General features: G+C 43.9%; 1 protein-coding gene across 2 annotated transcripts in view; it reads left to right on the top strand.

Annotated features, from left to right (window-relative positions):
- The window catches only part of LOC106581812 (uncharacterized), a 43,563-nt gene that overhangs the window by 18,863 nt on the left and 4,585 nt on the right, over window positions 1-20,115 (top strand). For both annotated transcript variants that reach the window (XM_014164457.3, XM_082972784.1), the window contains exon 7: window positions 18,098-18,282. In XM_014164457.3, coding sequence (XP_014019932.2) covers window positions 18,098-18,282 — 185 coding nt within the window. The remainder of the gene's footprint in view (window positions 1-18,097; window positions 18,283-20,115) is intronic.

Raw genomic sequence — 20,115 nt, forward strand, 5'->3', positions numbered from 1 at the left:
TGTCCTGGCACCATACTGCTAGTTCTCTGACCTCCTCCCTATAGGCCGTCTCATCGTTGTCGGTGATCAGGCCTACCACTGTTGTGTCGTCAGCAAACTTAATGATGGTGTTGGAGTTGTGTTTGGCCATGCAGTCGTGGGTGAACAGGGAGTACAGGAGGGGACTAAGTACACACCTCTGAGGGGCCCGTGTGTTAAGGATCAGAGTGGCTGATGTGTTGTTGCCTACTCTTACCACCTTAGTCCCAGAGTCCTTAGCTTAGCGATGAGCTTCGTGGGCACTATGGTGTTGAACGCTGAGCTGTAGTCAGTGAACAGCATTCTCACATAGGTGCTCCTTTTGTCCAGGTGGGAAAGGGCAGTGTGGAGTGCGATTGAGATTGCGTCATCTGTGGATCTGTTGGGGCGGTATGCGAATTGGAGTGGGTCTAGGGTGTCCGGGAGGATGCTGTTGATGTGAGCCATGACCAGCCTTTCAAAGCACTTTATGGCTACCAAAGTGAGCGCTACGGGGTGGTAATCATTTAGGCAGGTTACCTTTGCTTCCTTGGGCACAGGGACTGTGGTGGTCTTCTTGAAACATGTAGGTATTACAGACTCGGTCAGGGAGAGGTTGAAAATGTCAGTGAAGACAGTTTGCGCATGCCTTGAGTACACGTCCTGGTAATCCGTCTGGCCAGCAGCTTTGTGAATGTTGACCTTTTTTTTAAAAGGTTTTGTTCACATCGGTTACCAAGAGCGTTATCACACAGTTGAGCATAAGTAATAATACACAAAGGCACAATTTATAGTGCAATATTGATATTTGTATTGGGGAAGGGGGGGGGGGGGCAGTGTATAAAATGAGCAGTATAATAAGAGTCTGGTAGCAGTAGTTGTGGTGTGTGAGTGCATGTGTGCTAAAGTGCGGAGAATCAGAGCAGGTGGTCAGTCCAGTTCAAGTGTTCATCAGTCTGATGGCTTGTAGATAGACACTGTCTCTCAGACTGTTGGTATCAGACCTTAAGCTCTGATACCGTCTACCCAACGGTACGGGAGAGAACAGCTCATGTCTGGGGAGTGTGGGGTCCTTGATAGTACTGCATGCCTTCCTCAGGCATCGTTTTGAGTAGATGTCCTGGATGGGTGGGAGCATGGTCCCAGTGATGCACTGGGCCGTATTCACCACCCGCTGTAAGGCCTTGAGGTCGTGGATGAAGCAATTCCCATACCAGGTGCTGGTCAGGACGCTCTCCATCGTGCAGCGGTAGTATTTGGAGAGGACCCGGGGAGGCATGCCAAATTTCTTCAGCCACCTTAGGAAGTAGAGACACTGATGCACTCTCAAGAGTGGTGGTGTTGTTGGTCCATGACAAGTCCTCAGTGATGTGGACCCAGAGGAACTTAAAACTTGTGAGTCTCTCTACTGCAGTCCCGTTGATGTGTATCGGGGCATGCTTCCTCTCTGCTTTCTGAAGTCAACAATCAACCCTTTTGTTTTGCTGACGTTGAGGGTGAGGTTGTTGTCATGATACCACAATGCCAGTTCACTTACCACCTCCCAATAGGCTGACTCGTCATTGGTGGTTATCACCCCTATAACTGTGGTGACATCAGCAAACTTGATGATGGAGTTGGTGTCGTGCAAAGCCACGCAGTTGTTGAGTACAGCAGAGGACTGAGGACACACCCCCGGGGGGCCCTTGTGTGAAGAGTCAGTGTGGAGGTGTTGTTGCCAATCCTTACAGCATGTGGTCTACCCATCAGGAAATCCAGGATTCAGTTGTGTAGGTGGTGTCCAGACCCAGGGCACTGAGCTTGGTGTCGAGTTTGGATGGAACAATTGTGTTGAATGCTGAACTGTAGTCAATGAACAACACTCTCACATAGGTGTTCCTCTTGTCCAGATGGGTTACGGCCATGTGAATAGCAATGGAAATAGAATCTTCCGTGGAACTGTTGGAGCGGTAGGAAAATTGGCATGGGTCCAGTGTGCCTGGCATGCTGGCCTTGATGTGGGCCATGATCAGCCTCTCAAAGAACTTTATGATGACCGAGGTGAGCGCGACAGGGCAATATACATTTTGGCATGTCACCTTGTTTTTCTTGGGCACTGGGACAATGGTGGTCTCCTTAGAGCAGGTGGGGACTACAGCCTGGGACAGAGACAGGTTGAAGATGACGGAGAAGACGTCCACCAGCTGGTTAGGACACACTCCGAGGAGCGGCCAGGGATACCATCTGGGCTGGCAGCATCAGAGAGTGAAAGCACCTGGTCGGGTCGGAGTTGTCTTGGATGGCTCTGTATTTTCTGCCTCGAAGCGAGCATAGAATGTGTTATTAACAAAGTAGACAATTAGGGCAAGAGTTGATTTCCAAAGAGATATCTGGGATTGTAACATACTGTTTCACGGAAACATGGCTAGCTTGGGATATGCTGTTGGAGTCAATACAGCCAATGGGATTTTCAGTGCATCACACCGACAGGAATAAACATCTCTCTGGTAAGAAAAAGGGCAGGGGTGTATGTTTCATGATTAACGACTCATGGTGTAATTGTAACAACATACAAGAACTCAAGTCCTTTTGATCACCTGACCTAGAAATCCTCACAATAAAATGCCGACCGTATTATCTCCCAAGAGAACTCTCCTCCGTTATTTTCACAGCTGTCTATATCCCTCCGCAAGCTGATACCAAGAGGGCCATCAAGGAACTTCACTGGACTTTATGCAAACTGGAAACCATATATCCTGAGGCTGCATTTATTGTAGCTGGGGATTTTAACAAAGCTAATTTGAGAACAAGGCTATCAGCATATTGATTGCAGTACATGAGCAAGTAACACGCTCGACCATTGCTACTCTAACTTCCGCGATGCATCCAAGGCCCTTCCCCTGCCCTCCTTTTGGCAAATCTGACCATGAATCCATCTTAATGCTCTCCTCCTATAGACAGAAACTAAAACAGGAATCACCTGTGCTTAGGTCTATCCAATGCTGGTCTGACCAATTGGATTCCACGCTTCAAGATTGATTGAATCACGTGGACTGGGATGTGTTCCGGGTAGCCTCAGAGAATAACATTGATGTATATGCTGACTCTGTGATTGAGTTTATAAGGAAGTGTATAGGAGATGTTGTACCCACTGTGACTATTAAAACCTTCCCTAACCAGAAACCGTGCATTGATGGCAGCATTCGCGCAAAACTGAAATCACGTAACACCGCATTTAATCATGGCAAGGCAATTGGGAATATGGCCGAATACAAACAGTGTAGTTATTCCGTCCATAAATATTCCATTACCGTACTTAGAAGCATGTCAAACGCTGTTTAAAAGCAATTTTTTATGCAATTTTTCTCGTAAAATAGCGATAATATTCCAACCGGGCAACGTTGTATTCATTCAAAGGCTGAAAGAAAAAAATTGAGTAGTCTCATGACCGTGCATCTCCAGTGTCACTGTCCCCAGGCTGACCACTCACAAATTCTGCTGCTGTTCTTCGCCCAGAGACAGCAGACACCCCATTCCACTTTCTGAGCCAATGGAAGCCTTTAGAAAATGTCACCTTACAGCACAGATGCTGTATTTTTGATAGAGATGCAACAGAAGGACAACAAATTGTCAGACAGGGCACTTCCTGTATGGAATCTTCTCAGGTTTTGGCCTGCCATATGAGTTCTGTTATACTCACAGTCACCATTCAAACAGTTTTAGAAACTTTAGAGTGTTGTCTATCCAAATCTACTAATTATATGCATATTCTAGTTTCTGGGCAGGAGTAGTAACCAGATTAAATCGGGTACGTTTTTTATCCGGCCGTGAAAATACTGCCCCCTATCCCAAAGACGTTAAACAATTTAAAGGCAATGCTACCAAATACTAATTGAGTGTATGTACATTTCTGACCCACTGGGAATGTGATGAAAGAAATAAAAGTGAAATAAATCATTCTCTCTACTATTATTCTGACAATTCACATTCTTAAAATAAAGTGGTGATACTGACCTAAGACAGGGAATCTTAATTAGGATTAAATGTCAGGAATTGTGAAAAATTTAGTTTAAATGTATTTGGCTAAGGTGTATGTAAACTTCCGACTTGAACTGTACATGTAGACAGGTGTGTGCGGCCTTTCCAAATCATGTCCGAACAATTGGATTAACCGCAGGTGGACTCCAGTCAAGTTGTGAAAACATCTCAAGGATGATCAATGGGAACGGGACGCACCTGAGCTTAATTTCGAGTCTCATAGCAAAGTGTCTGAATACTTATTTACATAAGGTATCTGTTTTTATTTTTAAGACATTTTCAAAAATGTCTAAAAACCTGTTTTGTATTTTATTATGGATTCCCAACTACTCTTCCTGAGGTCCAGCAAAATTAAGGCAGTTTATTGACTTTTAAATACATTATAATACATTCGCAGATTTCATAACACACTGTATGCCTTCAGGACCCTACTCCACCACTACCACAAATCTACAGTACAAAAATCTATGTGTGTATAGTGCATATGTTATCGTGTGTGTGTATGTCTGTGTGGCTTCACAGTCCCCGCTGTTCCATAAGGGATATTTTTTGTTTGTTTTTTAAATCAAATTTTAGTACTTGCATCAGTTACTTGATGTGGTATAGAGTTCCATGTAATCATGGCTCTATGTAGTACTGTGCGCCTCCCATAATCTGTTCTGGACTGTGAAGAGACCTCTTGTGGCATTTCTTGTGGGGTATGTATGGGTGTCCGAGCTGTGCGTCAGTATTTCAAATAGACAGCTCGGTGCATTCAACATGTCAATACCTCTCATAAATACAAGTAGTGATGAAGTCAATCTCTCCTCCACTTTGAGTCAGGAGAGATTGACATGCATATTATTAATATTAGCTCTCGGTGTACAGTGAGGGGAAAAAGGTATTTGATCCCCTGCTGATTTTGTACGTTTGCCCACTGACAAAGAAATGATCAGTCTATAATTTTAATGGTAGGTTTATTTGAACAGTGAGAGACAGAGTAACAACAAAGAATCCAGAAAAACGCATGTCAAAAATGTTATAAATTGATTTGCATTTTAATGAGGGAAATAAGTATTTGACCCCCTCTCTATCAGAAAGATTTCTGTCTCCCATGTGTCTTTTGTACAGGTAACGAGCTGAGATTAGGTGCACACTCTTAAAGGGAGTTGGTGCGATTATTCGCAAATGGAAGAAACACAAAAGAACTGTCAATATCCCTCGGCCTGGGGCTCCATGCAAGATCTCACCTCGTGGAGTTGCAATGATCATGAGAACGGTGAGGAATCAGCCCAGAACTACACGGGAGGATCTTGCCAATGATCTCAAGGCAGCTGGGACCATAGTCACCAAGAAAACAATTGGTAACACACTACGCCGTGAAGGACTGAAATCCTGCAGCGCCCGCAAGGTCCCCCTGCTCAAGAAAGCACATATACATGCCCCTCTGAAGTCTGCCAGTGAACATCTGAATGATTCAGAGGACAACTGGGGGAAAGTGTTGTGGTCAGATGAGACCAAAATGGAGTTCTTTGGCATCAACTCAACTTGCCGTGTTTGGAGGAGGAGGAATGCTGCCTATGACCCCAAGAACACCATCCCCACCGTCAAATATGGAGGTGGAAACGTTATGCTTTGGGGGTGTTTTTCTGCTAAGGGGACAGGACAACTTCACCGCATCAAAGGGACGTTGGACGAGGCCATGTACCGTCAAATCTTGGGTGAGAACCTCCTTCCCTCAGCCAGGGCATTGAAAATGGGTCATGGATGGGTATTCCAGCATGACAATGACCCAAAACACACGGCCAACGCAACAAAGGAGTGGCTCAAGAAGAAGCACATTAAGGTCCTGGAGTGGCCTAGCCAGTCTTCAGACCTTAATCCCATAGAAAATCTGTGGAGGGAGCTGAAGGTTCGAGTTGCCAAACGTCAGCCTCGAAACCTTAATGACTTGGAGAAGATCTGCAAAGAGGAGTGGGACAAAATCCCTCCTGAGATGTTTGCAAACCTGGTGGCCAACTACAAGAAACGTCTGACCTCTGTGATTGCCACCAAGTACTAAGTCATGTTTTGCAAAGGGGTCAAATACTTATTTCCCTCAAAATGCAAATCAATTTATAACATTTTTGACATTTGTTTTTATGGATTTTTTGTTGTTGTTATTCTGTCTCTCACTGTTCAAATAAACCTACCATTAAAATTATAGACTGATAATTTCTTTGTCAGTGGGCAAACGTTCAAATTCAGCAGGGGATCAAATACTTTTTTCCCTCACTGTACATCCAAGGGCCAGCCGTGCTGCCCTGTTATGAGACAAAAGCAATTTTCCTAAGTCCCTTTTTGTGGCACTTGACCATGACTGAACAGATCCTGTTGGACCTGCCTTGTTGATAGTGCTTTTAAGAAGACAGAGAAGTGTTTTATTACGGACAGACTTCTCCCCATCTTAGCTACTGTTGTATTGTGTTTTGACCATGATAGTTAACAATCCAGCTTTTCTCCAAGCAGTTTAGTCACCTTAACTTGCTCAATCTCCACATGATTTAGTTTAGTGAATGATTTGTCCCAAATACAATGCTTTTAGTTTTAGAAATATTTAGGACTTATTTATTCCTTGCCATCCACTCTGAAACTAACTGCAACTCTTTAAGTGTTGTAGTCATTTCAGTCACTGTAGTAGCTGATGTGTACAGTGTTGAGTCATCCGCATACATAGACACACTGGCTTTACTCAAAGCCTGTGGCATGTCATTAGTAAAGATTGAAACAAGTAATGGGCCTAGACAGCTGCCCTGGGGAATTCCTGATTCTACCTGGATTATGTTGGAGAGGCTTCCATTAAAGAACACCCTCTGTGTTCCGTTAGACAGGTAACTCTTTATCCACAATATAGCAGGGGGTGTAAAGTCAACACATACGTTTTTCCAGCAGCAGACTATGATTGTCAAAAGTCGCACTAAAGCATAACAGCCCCCACAATATTTTTTATCATCAATTTCTCTCAGCCAATCATCAGTCATTTGTGTAAGTGACCTGTGCTTGTTGAATGTCCTTCCCGATCAGCGTGCTGAAAGTCTGTTGTCAATTTGTTTTCTGTAAAGTAGCATTGTATCTGGTCAAACATTTTTTTCCAAAACGTTAAGGGTTGGTAACAGGTTGATTGGTCAGCTCTTTGAGCCAGTGAAGGGGGCTTTACTATTCTTAGGTAGCGGAATGACTTTTGCTTCCCTCCAAGCCTGGGGGTTCACACTTTCTAGTAGGCTTAAATTGAAATACGGCAAATAGGAGTGGCAATATCGTCTGCTATTATCCTCAATAATTTTCCATCCAAGTTGTCAGACCCCGTTGGTTGATAGTGTCATGACCTTCCCTCCTGTGTGAGGATCAGAGAGAGCCCCTCTCTCTCCTACCAAAGAGGAGGGGGGCGGAAGTTGGCCATTTTATGACAGTCTTAAATACATTGCAGGAACTTTCTCTCCCACTGCAGAAATGGAAGTAAAAAAATCCCTTTTACAGCAGAGAGCGTTATTTTGTAGTACTGTGACATCCATCATTGGATAATGAAACAGTATTTCTGTAATCCAAACATTTGGAATGGTCCGTGGGTATATAAATAACAATTCTGTCGAATTCATTTCGATTTTGTGATGTCATTAAAGACGGTAGAACAACATAACTATCTCTGAAAGTGTACATTTTCAAGTTGTCAGGTTTACATCTAAATGTTGTGGAACTTTATATGATTAAATATGAAACTATTTGTGATAAGATGAAATGTGATGTTAGCCTTCTAAATGAGAATTGTTTTTCATATAAAAGTTCTACCCAGTCAGTGACCACACCCACGTGAGCACAGACATTATGTCGGTGTCATGGAACGCCCCCTTTTGCCAGAGTGCATAAAACTCCTTTCACATTAGACCAAGCGGACTCCGGTGTAAGTCGGATGTTGCAAATGGTTAGACTCTACCAGACCAGTTACGTGCAGCACGAGCTGAATACATCACAAATGGTTAGGAACTCTCGATGAGTGAAGAAGATTAAGACTACACATTCACAGTCTGCAGCTGTATATGTAAAATAGTCTAGTAAACTTGACCAAAGACGAGAAAAGAAGAACATTTCCCTATCAAACGACCATTGTTTGACCTCTATTTAATCGCGTAATAATTTAACGTGGTATGTAATTATTTGATAAAATAATTGTCATTGCGTTAATGGTACTAACATCACGACAATAGACATTCATTTTTCACCTCTAACACACTCACTTTAAGGAATTCAAAATTACAATATATAATTGGCTGTGTAGTGTCTGCGTTTGTTGCTGGCAAACATTCTTTACATCCACAACATAGGAATCACTATAAAACTTATTGTATTACCTCATATACACTATATTAGGCCCAGCCTTTGGAAATCTGGTTTTCCTAGATATGGCTACTATATTGTGCTCACTACATCCAATGGATCTGGATACTGCTTTCAAGCTAATTTCTGCAGCCTTAGTAAAGATGTGATCAATACATGTTGATGATTTCATTCCTGTGCTGTTTGTAACTACCCTGGTAGGTTGACTGATAACCTGAACCAGGTTGCAGGCAATGGTTACAGTTTGAATCTTTTTCTTGAGTGGGCAGCTTGATGAAAGCCAGTTAATATTTAAAATCATCCAGAAAATATACCTCGGTTGATATCACATACATTATCAAGCATTTCACACATGTTATCCAGATACTGAGTGTTAACACTTGGTCTATAGCAGCTTCCCACCAGAATGGGCTTTAGGTGAGGCAGTATTTAACATGAGATCCTCTCTAATCTTTACAGGAACGTGGTTCTGAATATAAACAGCAACACCCCCACCATTGGCATTTATATATTTTCTGTAAATGTTATAACCTTGTATTACTACCACTGTATCATCAAAGTCATTACCTAAGTGAGTTTCAGAGTCAGAATATGAATGTCATCTTTTACTAGCAAATGATTGATTTAGTGAACCTTGTTTCTTAAGCTACATATGTTAACTTGGGCTATTTTGAGCACTTTTCTTCTGGGATGCTTACTTATTGCTTTTATTGCTTTACTGGGAAGCTTAGCAGAAGTAGATAAGCTCATGTTATTTATGTTAGTGCAGGGTGAACTGCAAACATTGAACTTCCTCCTAGGGCACACTGGCTCAGTGCCAGCAGTATAAATCTGGTTCATAGGCACATGATTACTGCATACAATAGCTGTAGGATCAGCAGAGGCATTCAGGACAGTTAAGAGAGACATTAATTAGGTTACTTACATTGTCTACCAACGCCCCTGGTAATCATACATTTGCTGAAGCATTATGACAACTCTGCGTCACAATGGTAGGGATTAGCTGAGCTGGGCTTGGGTCATTGATAAGTCATTGTCTCAACACAGCCTTATAATGCTGTGAAAGGGTCCAGGAACCCAAATGATTTAGATGGATCCCATCCTCCTTATAAAAAAATGGTTTTGTTTCCAAAAGTTATCGAAATTGTCAACAAAAGTTACACCCATTGAGCTGCAATAATCACGTAGCCATTTGTGAAGAGAAAGAATCCTGCTAAAGTGTTCCATGCCACGATTCAGAGGGGGCACAGGGCCAGATTTGATGGGTATTTTGTTAGTGTCTAGCGGACTCTTTAAAATCCAGTTTCAACTGTTCAGAGCTGCCCTTCATAATGTAATTTAAACCCACATGGACTACGATAGAATCGATTTCAATGTCCTGACGTAGTACGTTCGGGAGAAGCTTAGTAATGTATTTTATTCGAGCTCCAGGGGAGGATGTTGTTTTTGCACCAGAAATGGTCACATTTCTTACCAGGGAACTACCCAAAATCACATCTGGCGAGAATGATGAGGAAATCCACCCACTCCCACACTTCACAGGATTTGGAGAACCCTTTATGGATGGGCGAGAGGCAGGATAACTTGAGCCCGTTGCTCCCGGCGCCTGGTGCAGGCCTCCAACAGATGGAGAAGCCCTGCTTGATCCAGAGCAGGAATGGAAGGTTGCCGACGTCGACTTCGAAATCGTAGTAGTAGGTACTGCGGCCGCAGACACCGGCACCCCCAGCGACGAAGGTGCAGGAAGATCAGGCTCCAGGACGTCTAAACTATTTGTTTTTTTTGTATCTGCCCCAGGCCTCTCGTTGGGAGTGTAGACTGCTTTGCGGGAGGCCGCTGTCTTTCGCTTCCACGGCTCGTGACATGTGACCATCATTGATTGCCTTGCTCTTACCAGAAGCCGCTGTTAGATCCATTCGGAATATGGAGAAGCAGACTTTGCAATTCTGAATAGTTTTTCGACTTGGATGCACTTTCTGATACAACAGAGCATGATCAGCATGATCAGACTCTTTCCTCTTCAGACAATATACACTGCTCAAAAAAATAAAGGGAACACTTAAACAACACAATGTAACTCCAAGTCAATCACACTTCTGTGAAATCAAACTGTCCACTTAGGAAGCAACACTGATTGACAATAAATTTCACATGCTGTTGTGCAAATGGAATAGACAACAGGTGGAAATTATAGGCAATTAGCAAGACACCCCCAATAAAGGAGTGGTTCGGCAGGTGGTGACCACAGACCACTTCTCAGTTCTTATGCTTCCTGGCTGATGTTTTGGTCACTTTTGAATGCTGGCGGTGCTTTCACTCTAGTGGTAGCATGAGACGGAGTCTACAACCCACACAAGTGGCTCAGGTAGTGCAGCTCATCCAGGATGGCACATCAATGCGAGCTGTGGCAAGAAGGTTTGCTGTGTCTGTCAGCGTAGTGTCCAGAGCATGGAGGCGCTACCAGGAGACAGGCCAGTACATCAGGAGACGTGGAGGAGGCCGTAGGAGGGCAACAACCCAGCAGCAGGACCGCTACCTCCGCCTTTGTGCAAGGAGGAGCACTGCCAGAGCCCTGCAAAATCACCTCCAGCAGGCTACAAATGTGCATGTGTCTGCTCAAACGGTCAGAAACAGACTCCATGAGGGTGGTATGAGGGCCCGACGTCCACAGGTGGGGGTTGTGCTTACAGCCCAACACCGTGCAGGACGTTTGGCATTTGCCAGAGAACACCAAGATTGGCAAATTCGCCACTGGTGCCCCCTGTGCTCTTCACAGATGAAAGCAGGTTCACACTGAGCACATGTGACAGACGTGACAGAGTCTGGAGACGCCGTGGAGAACGTTCTGCTGCCTGCAACATCCTCCAGCATGACCGGTTTGGCGGTGGGTCAGTCATGGTGTGGGGTGGCATTTCTTTGGGGGGGCCGCACAGTCCTCCATGTGCTCGCCAGAGGTAGCCTGACTGCCATTAGGTACCGAGATGAGATCCTCAGACCCCTTGTGAGACCATATGCTGGTGCGGTTGGCCCTGGGTTCCTCCTAATGCAAGACAATGCTAGACCTCATGTGGCTGGAGTGTGTCAGCAGTTCCTGCAAGAGGAAGGCATTGATGCTATGGACTGGCCCGCCCGTTCCCCAGACCTGAATCCAATTGAGCACATCTGGGACATCATGTCTCGCTCCATCCACCAATGCCACGTTGCACCACAGACTGTCCAGGAGTTGGCGGATGCTTTAGTCCAGGTCTGGGAGGAGATCCCTCAGGAGACCATCCACCACCTCATCAGGAGCATGCCCAGGCGTTGTAGGGAGGTCATACAGGCACGTGGAGGCCACACACACTACTGAGCCTCATTTTGACCTATTTTAAGGACATTACATCAAAGTTGGATCAGCCTGTAGTGTTGTTTTCCACTTTAATTTTGAGTGTGACTCCAAATCCAGACCTCCATGGGTTGATAAATTGGATTTCCATTGATTATTTTTGTGTGATTTTGTTGTCAGCACATTCAACTATGTAAAGAAAAAAGTATTTAATAAGATTATTTCATTCATTCAGATCTAGGATGTGTTATTTTAGTGTTCCCTTTCTTTTTTTGAGCAGTATATTATGCACAGCCACATACAGTTCCATAAACTCAGCAAATTAACCATTGAACACATTAACGTTACTACTGACGACGTCATCATTTTCACCACCATCCATCAATGCTTGAATTGCATTCTTTTTCTTTGTTAGTCGAGCTTCCATCCACCTTTCCAACTTTTTTTCCACCAGAGCTTAAGAATGGGTGACTGCCATTTCCATTCACAATTTTCAGTTACACACTTCAATATCAACAATGCATTTCCAATAGCGCTTAACAGCTTCCCATCGCACCGATGGCTCATTCACAGTTGAATAGCTTGTGACAATGTTTCCAAACTAGACGCGTCAAACATTTCCAAACCAACAATCACAAAGAAATGGCTTAACTTGAAAATGATACCCGTACTGTACTCACGGTCTCTTTTGTTGGCAACGCTGATTTGCTCCAGGTGACTTGATAAATCTATAAAGTGTGGACATTTTAACTTAAATGTGGTGGCTTTCGAATAGCCGTGGGAAAACTAGTTGCACGTTTGAGACGCACATCCAAAATCCATTTTAGAAAACCCAAGAATCCAAATGAAATCGATGGCATGATGAATTAAACTTCACGTTTTATTTGTAGAATCCAAAATGATAAATGCAAGGCAAAGAAAGGTTCCAATATTCCAGGTAAACAAAAAAGATCAGGGTAAAAACGTATATGGTTAAAAAAATGTATGCCATCCCAGTATCACAAACATTTTCCATAACTAGTAGGCACTTACTTCCCCTCCTTATACCCAATATGCACCTATCTGGGCAAGCCCACCCGTCCTGATTGAGCCCCGTACTTCCAACTGATTGAGCCTAGAGGGCGTAATTGCCATATTTTAATTCAAATTATAGGACCATAATAAGAGGCCACATAACCAAATAAATGCAAACACCATATGTATATAGAAATTCAATATTATATTCTTAATGAGCAATATCATCTAATAAACACATATTTTCATAACCAAGGAAATATAGAAACAGACTCCAACACTCCCGGTCTTCGGAGTTGAAGAAGACTGCATCTTTCCCAAAACAAAAGTATCGCCCTCTCCCTTACACCCCCCCTCCCCCCCACTCCCTCTGGTAAGTTGTCCCCATGTGCCACCTGTGCTCTTGGTCTGTTAGTGTTGCCAGTGAAATATAGGGTAGGAGCAAGGTTGGGTAACAGATCAGGAGTGTGATAAACACCCAGAAGCAGGAGGCAGGCAGGGAGGGATTGAACAGAGCCTTCAGAGGAAAGTGAGATACATAGTCAGTTGTACAACTGAATGCATTCAGCTGAAATGTGTTTTCCGCATTTAACCCAAACCCTCTGAATCCGAGAGGTGTGGGGGGCTGCCTTAATTGACATCATCGGTGCCCTTGGAGCAATTGTTCTTCGGGGTTAACTGCCTTGCTCAGGAGCAGAATGACAGATATTTACCTTGTCGGCTCAGGGGGATTCGACCCAGCAACCTTTTGGTTACTGGCCCAACACTCCTACCCGCAAGGAAGGAGCCACATGACAAGTGATGCTGTTCATGTCCCACTCAGCTATACTACGTTGGTGTGTTCTCAGCCCGGCTGTGGAGAATGCTATGAGTTACGCAACCTCTTCCATCGTGGCTGGTTTTTGGATGCCAGCGTTGCATAAGAAGAACATGATCAGAGCTATGTTAGCAGCTATGATCTGATATAGCCTAGAAATGAAGTTGTTCTGATTTGGGAGGTATCCAACACCGCTTCGGAATAAGTATGGTCATACAGTTCTAGACATGACAGAGCACAGGGTATTCAATGGACACCAAATAAAATACTAAATATAAAACCTATTGAACTTAAGTCCAATAAGTCTTGTTTTCATTTTCTGTTGAAAAATGTTTTGCTACAATGCCCTAATGAATATGACCCAGGTTTTTTCTGTTGGCCAGTGTGCGGCTCCTCCCTGAACCCCTGTAACCCTGGGAGGGAGCCCCAGCAGAGGCAGGAAATTGAAAGTGCTAACTAGTGGTGTGCTTGGCGGAGCCAGCGGGGGTAGGCCTGTTAGAACATGTGAGACATGTCGTCCCCTGTGGCCCCTGCATCCCACAGGACCGGGGAAGAATAGACAAAGAGGAGCGAGGAGAAGCAAACCGAGAGATGATCACGGATGCCACGTTCCCGATAGTGCCTGCAGGAGAGCCACATGTTTACCTGTCTCTGATTGGTCCACACCGTGGAGGAAAACATCTTTCTGCCTGTCCCTAGTTTATCCCTCTGTGCCCAATCAGTGGCTTTCGTCTGTCTCCATTATTCTTGTCTCCTGACTGCTCCTGTCCGGTTGTAAAAACCCTTCACAGAAAGAGCATGAATGGAACCACACATCGATTCTCCTGGTTTGTAGAGTAGTATCTACACTACATGGCAAAACGTATGTGGACACCCCTTCAAATTATTGGATTTGGATATTTCAGCCACACCTGATGCTGACAGGTGTATAAAATGAGCACACAGCCATGGAATCTCCACAAACAAACATTGGCAGTAGAATGTCCCGTACTGAAGAGCTCAGTGACTTTCAATGTTACACCGTCATAGGATGCCACCTTTCCAACAAGTCAGTAGTCAAATTTCTGCCCTGCTAGAGCTGCCCTGGTCAACTGTAAGTGCTATTATCTTGAAGTGGAAACGTCTATGAGCAACAGTCGCTAAGTGGTAGGCCACACAAGCTCACAGATCGGGAGTGCTGAAGCGCACAGCGTGTAAAAATCGTCTGACCTCGGTTGCAACACTGATTCTTGTTCCAAACTGTCCCTGGAAGCAACATCAGCACAGTAACTGTTTGTCAGGAGCCTCATGAAATGGGTTTCCATGGTCGAGCAGCCACACACAAGCCTAAGATCACCACGCGCAATGCCAAGCGTCAGCTGGAGTGGTGTAAAGCTAGCCGCCATTGGATTCTGGAGCAGTGTGTAAGTTATTTTGTCTGTAGCAACACACTCTCAGGAGACACACCCTTCACCTGCACAGTGCACACACTCTCAGCAATGACAAGCTCCAGCCTTTTTCCTCTCCCTGCTGTTGCCAAGCATCTAGTCTCCCTAAAGACAGGAGTTTATTGATATTTGAGATGCATCTTTGGGGCCATGTGACAAGCACATCTGTCTACATCCCTGTCCCTGAGAATGTTGTGAAGGGCATTTCTTAGAGCTCATATTAGTAGCAGTTTAGTTTGGCCAGCCATGGAAGCCTTACCACTAGTATCATCACGCTACATTACCACTAGCATCATCACGCTACGTTACCACTAGTATCATCACGCTACGTTACCACTAGTATCATCACGCTACGATACCACTCGTATCATCACGCTACGTTACCACTAGTATCATCACGCTACGATACCACTAGTATCATCACGCTACGATACCACTAGTATCATCATGCTACGATACCACTAGTATCATCACGCTACGTTACCACTAGTATCATCACGCTACGATACCACTAGTATCATCATGCTACGATACCACTAGTATCATCACGCTACGATACCACTAGTATCATCACGCTACGTTACCACTAGTATCATCACGCTACGATACCACTAGTATCATCACGCTACGTTACCACTAGTATCATCACGCTAAGTTACCACTAGTATCATCACGCTACGATACCACTAGTATCATCACGCTACGTTACCACTAGTATCATCACGCTACGTTACCACTAGTATCATCACGCTACGTTACCACTAGTATCATCACGCTACGATACCACTCGTATCATCACGCTACGATACCACTAGTATCATCACGCTACGTTACCACTAGTATCATCACGCTACGTTACCACTAGTATCATCACGCTACGTTACCACTAGTATCATCACGCTACGATACCACTAGTATCATCACGCTACGATACCACTAGCATCATCACGCTACGTTACCACTAGTATCATCACGCTACGCTACCACTCGTATCATCACACTACGTTACCACTAGTATCATCACGCTACGTTACCACTAGTATCATCACGCTACGATACCACTAGCATCATCACGCTACATTACCACTAGTATCATCACGCTACGCTACCACTCGTATCATCACGCTACGATACCACTAGTATCATCACGCTACGTTACCACTAGTATCATCACGCTACGATACCACTAGTATCATCATGCTACGATACCACTAGTATCATCACGCTACGATACCACTAGCATCATCACGCTACGTTACCACTAGTATCATCACGCTACGATACCACTAGTATCATCACGCTACGATACCACTAGCATCATCACGCTATGTTACCACTAGTATCATCACGCTACGCTACCACTCGTATCATCATGCTACGTTACCACTAGTATCATCACGCTACGTTACCACTAGTATCATCACGCTACGATACCACTAGCATCATCACGCTACATTACCACTAGTATCATCACGCTACGCTACCACTCGTATCATCACGCTACGATACCACTAGTATCATCACGCTACGTTACCACTAGTATCATCACGCTACGATACCACTAGTATCATCACGCTACGATACCACTAGTATCATCACGCTACGTTACCACTAGTATCATCACGCTACGTTACCACTAGTATCATCACGCTACGATACCACTAGTATCATCACGCTACGTTACCACTAGTATCATCACGCTACGTTACCACTAGTATCATCACGCTACGTTACCACTAGTATCATCACGCTACGTTACCACTAGTATCATCACGCTACGTTACCACTAGTATCATCACGCTGCGTTACTACTAGTATCATCACGCTACGATACCACTAGTATCATCACGCTACGATACCACTAGTATCATCACGCTACGTTACCACTAGTATCATCACGCTACGTTACCACTAGTATCATCACGCTGCGTTACCACTAGTATCATCACGCTGCGTTACCACTAGTATCATCACGCTGCGTTACCACTAGTATCATCACGCTACGTTACCACTAGTATCATCACGCTACGATACCACTAGTATCATCACGCTACGATACCACTAGCATCATCACGCTACGTTACCACTAGTATCATCACGCTACGCTACCACTCGTATCATCACGCTACGTTACCACTAGTATCATCACGCTACGTTACCACTAGTATCATCATGCTGCGTTACCACTAGTATCATCATGCTGCGTTACCACTAGTATCATCACGCTGCGTTACCACTAGTATCATCACGCTACGTTACCACTAGTATCATCACGCTACGATACCACTAGTATCATCACGCTGCGTTACCACTAGTATCATCACACTAGAAGTCTTCACGGATCCACCTGTACCAGAAAACCTGAGAGCCAATCCAAGACCAGAAAGGGTCCAGATCCAGAATTCTAAATAATGTCACTTGCTAGCTAACATTAGCTAGTTTAACTAGCTTCTCTTGGTTTGATGCAGTCAAGACAGGTACTGTATAATCATATTTGATAATAGCCTAGCTATGGCAGCTATCAGTCAACTATAACGCGAGTCGGCTTGGTTGGTTACTGTCTCATCTCTACCTCTCTGTGTCACTCGCTCACAGTATAGCCCCTCCCCCGCCTGCTAGAGCAGCACCTCTCTCCCTCTCACACTGTATCAGTTCTGGTTAATAAAGTGTGTGTGTGTGTGTGTGTGTGTGTGTGTGTGTGTGTGTGTGTGTGTCTGTGTAAAACATTTTTATGCATATTGGGTTCGGGTGGGAAAGTCCCAGGTCAATTTCAGAACAGGTTGATAACTTGGATGAAAGCCTTGTAGCTCTCTAGGACCCGGGGTGACTAGTCACAATGATGTGATGAAAGCCCATCCAATTTACAGATATAACCTCTTTTATGTATGAACCAAGAGCACTTGTTCAGTTCTCCCTCAGACCCCTGCTGTTCCTCTGATCTTCTGGACTGCCCAGAGGCTTCACCAATCCAAGGCCAATTATTATATAAGGCTGTTATTTTGACCTGTATTGCCACTGTCTCACACAAAGTGTTTGAAGAAAGCTTCCTCTCACAGCTGAAGTACAGATTGGATATCTGACCATGGTAGGCCTTTTGCAGTTTTCACCACTGGCACTAAACTATGACTGGTACTTGTGTTCTCCTTGCAGGAGTCTGAGAGGCTACACCCAGCGGGCGACACAGACCTCACCATCCCCACGTCTAAAGAGGAGCAGCAGGAGTACTTGTGCTGGAAGAAGGAGCGTGAGCAGATCGACCGTGAACGCTTGGCACGCCACAAAAATGCCAAGGGCCAGTGGAGGCGGGCATGGGACATGGACAAAACAGAGAATATGTAAGCCCACTCCCATCCCTGGCTGCTTGCACTTCTTTAATTTGCTCTGTCAATCATTTCAGTTTGGCTGTTCTGTTTGCTTGATGCATGTCTGAGTGCTCATTTTCCATTTTGATTATAAATGAATGTTACAATAAAAAAAGTACTCTTCTGTATGTGCTCGTCTTCTGGTCTTGTTCACACAACAACTAAAGCTAACTACCACACATCTCATCTCTTACCATGCAAAATAGGCCATTCTCTTGTCATTGTAACTAAACTTAAACGTTAACTCATTCACTCATCAAGGAGATTACCTTCTCTATTACTTCCTCTATTGAACAATGATGTATCTGTCTTTCTATCTTCTGTACTTCTAAATGTAGAAATGGTTGCATTGAATTTTCTAAGGAAGCGCAGAATGGTGTCTGCGGAGAGAAGATGGTGGTACAAACAATTTTTTAGGTTTTTGCCCTGGCACTACAGAGCTGATTCAAATAACCAACTCATTATCAAGCTTTGATTATTTGAATCAGCTGTGTAGTGCTATGGCAAAAACCAAACCGAGTTTAGTAAACCCTGCTCTAAGGTACTTTCAGAATGTTAATTTACTCTGGTGGAAGATTTCCATTGTTGGAGGTATTCACGCGATCCACATTTTGGACCATGCCCTGTCCCATGATACTGATTTCACACTGTCACAAGACTTAATCCAATCAAGTCACAAGACGTAAATAACAAGTCACAGCAAATGTAATGATGTTGGATGGTGACTGGCAAATAACGCTATTAGAGGGAGGAGAAGGAATGACCTGGCAAAAATGTGTTTGTTCTCTTCTGAGGTATCGTCTTTATTGGATCACCTCTGTTTATGAGCCGTTCTTAGAAAATGGCTTTGATAAATCTTGAAAGGGTATTTATCCTATAATCTAAATACCCTCTCCCTAGTACTCTTACCACCCTCTCCCTTTGTTAGCTATGCTAGACATTGGGCACTTTCACTAGAAGAAGTTTGTAACAAGCTGACATGCAATGTTTTAGAACCATGGAGAAAGGATAAAAGTAGGCCAGTTTTAGGCCTTGAGCGCCACAGAATGAAAACAACATCTTATATATAGCTTACATGATTTTGAATTTGGAACCCAGAATTTTACTATGTATGGAGCTGCTGTCCTTTCAAACAGTGGCGTCCTTACTGCTTAGGAGCAAAATATATGAACACCCCTCTTTCTGTTCCTTGTTGGAATTCAAACACAACAGATGTGCTGTGAGCAGCACAGTGACTGGATAAATAAATGTTCTGTTTAGAAGAAAGAAGCATCAAACTTTAAAGAGACAAGATAATAGGAGACTTTTTAGCTGGGGCTGGGATGCCTTTCCTTTTGAGGCATGGTTTAAATAAGGCCCCAGAGACTAACTAGAGTAGGAAAAATATTTTTGATTCAGCAGTTTAGATGTTGTCAATGAATGAGGAGTGTAGGATCATAACCTCTAGCTACAGATTTGTAACGTGATTCTCCATTAGCCGTTACAGGAAAGGTACTGTTTGGCGTAGAGCAGAGAATTTTCGACCAACCTTAACGTGGTCATACTATCTTCATTCTCGACTTGGCCAAACATGAATCTTCTAAAACGTTTGTGTCCAGTTGCAGGTGGTTTGTTTGAATTTATAAAATGCACTGTTATTAAAATAAATATATTTTTTTGCTCCATTAAGTAATCCAACAATGTGTAAGCAGCCATCGTGTCCATTTCAAATCTTCTCTCATTGATTGAGAGCGTTACAAATCTGTAGCTACATGACCTCAAGATACCACAGTCATCTCTGTACAATGTCTCATTCTTGCTCTGAGC

Source organism: Salmo salar, chromosome 01 (assembly GCF_965601325.2).
Source record: "Salmo salar chromosome 01, fSalSal1, whole genome shotgun sequence".
NCBI lineage: Eukaryota > Metazoa > Chordata > Actinopteri > Salmoniformes > Salmonidae > Salmo > Salmo salar.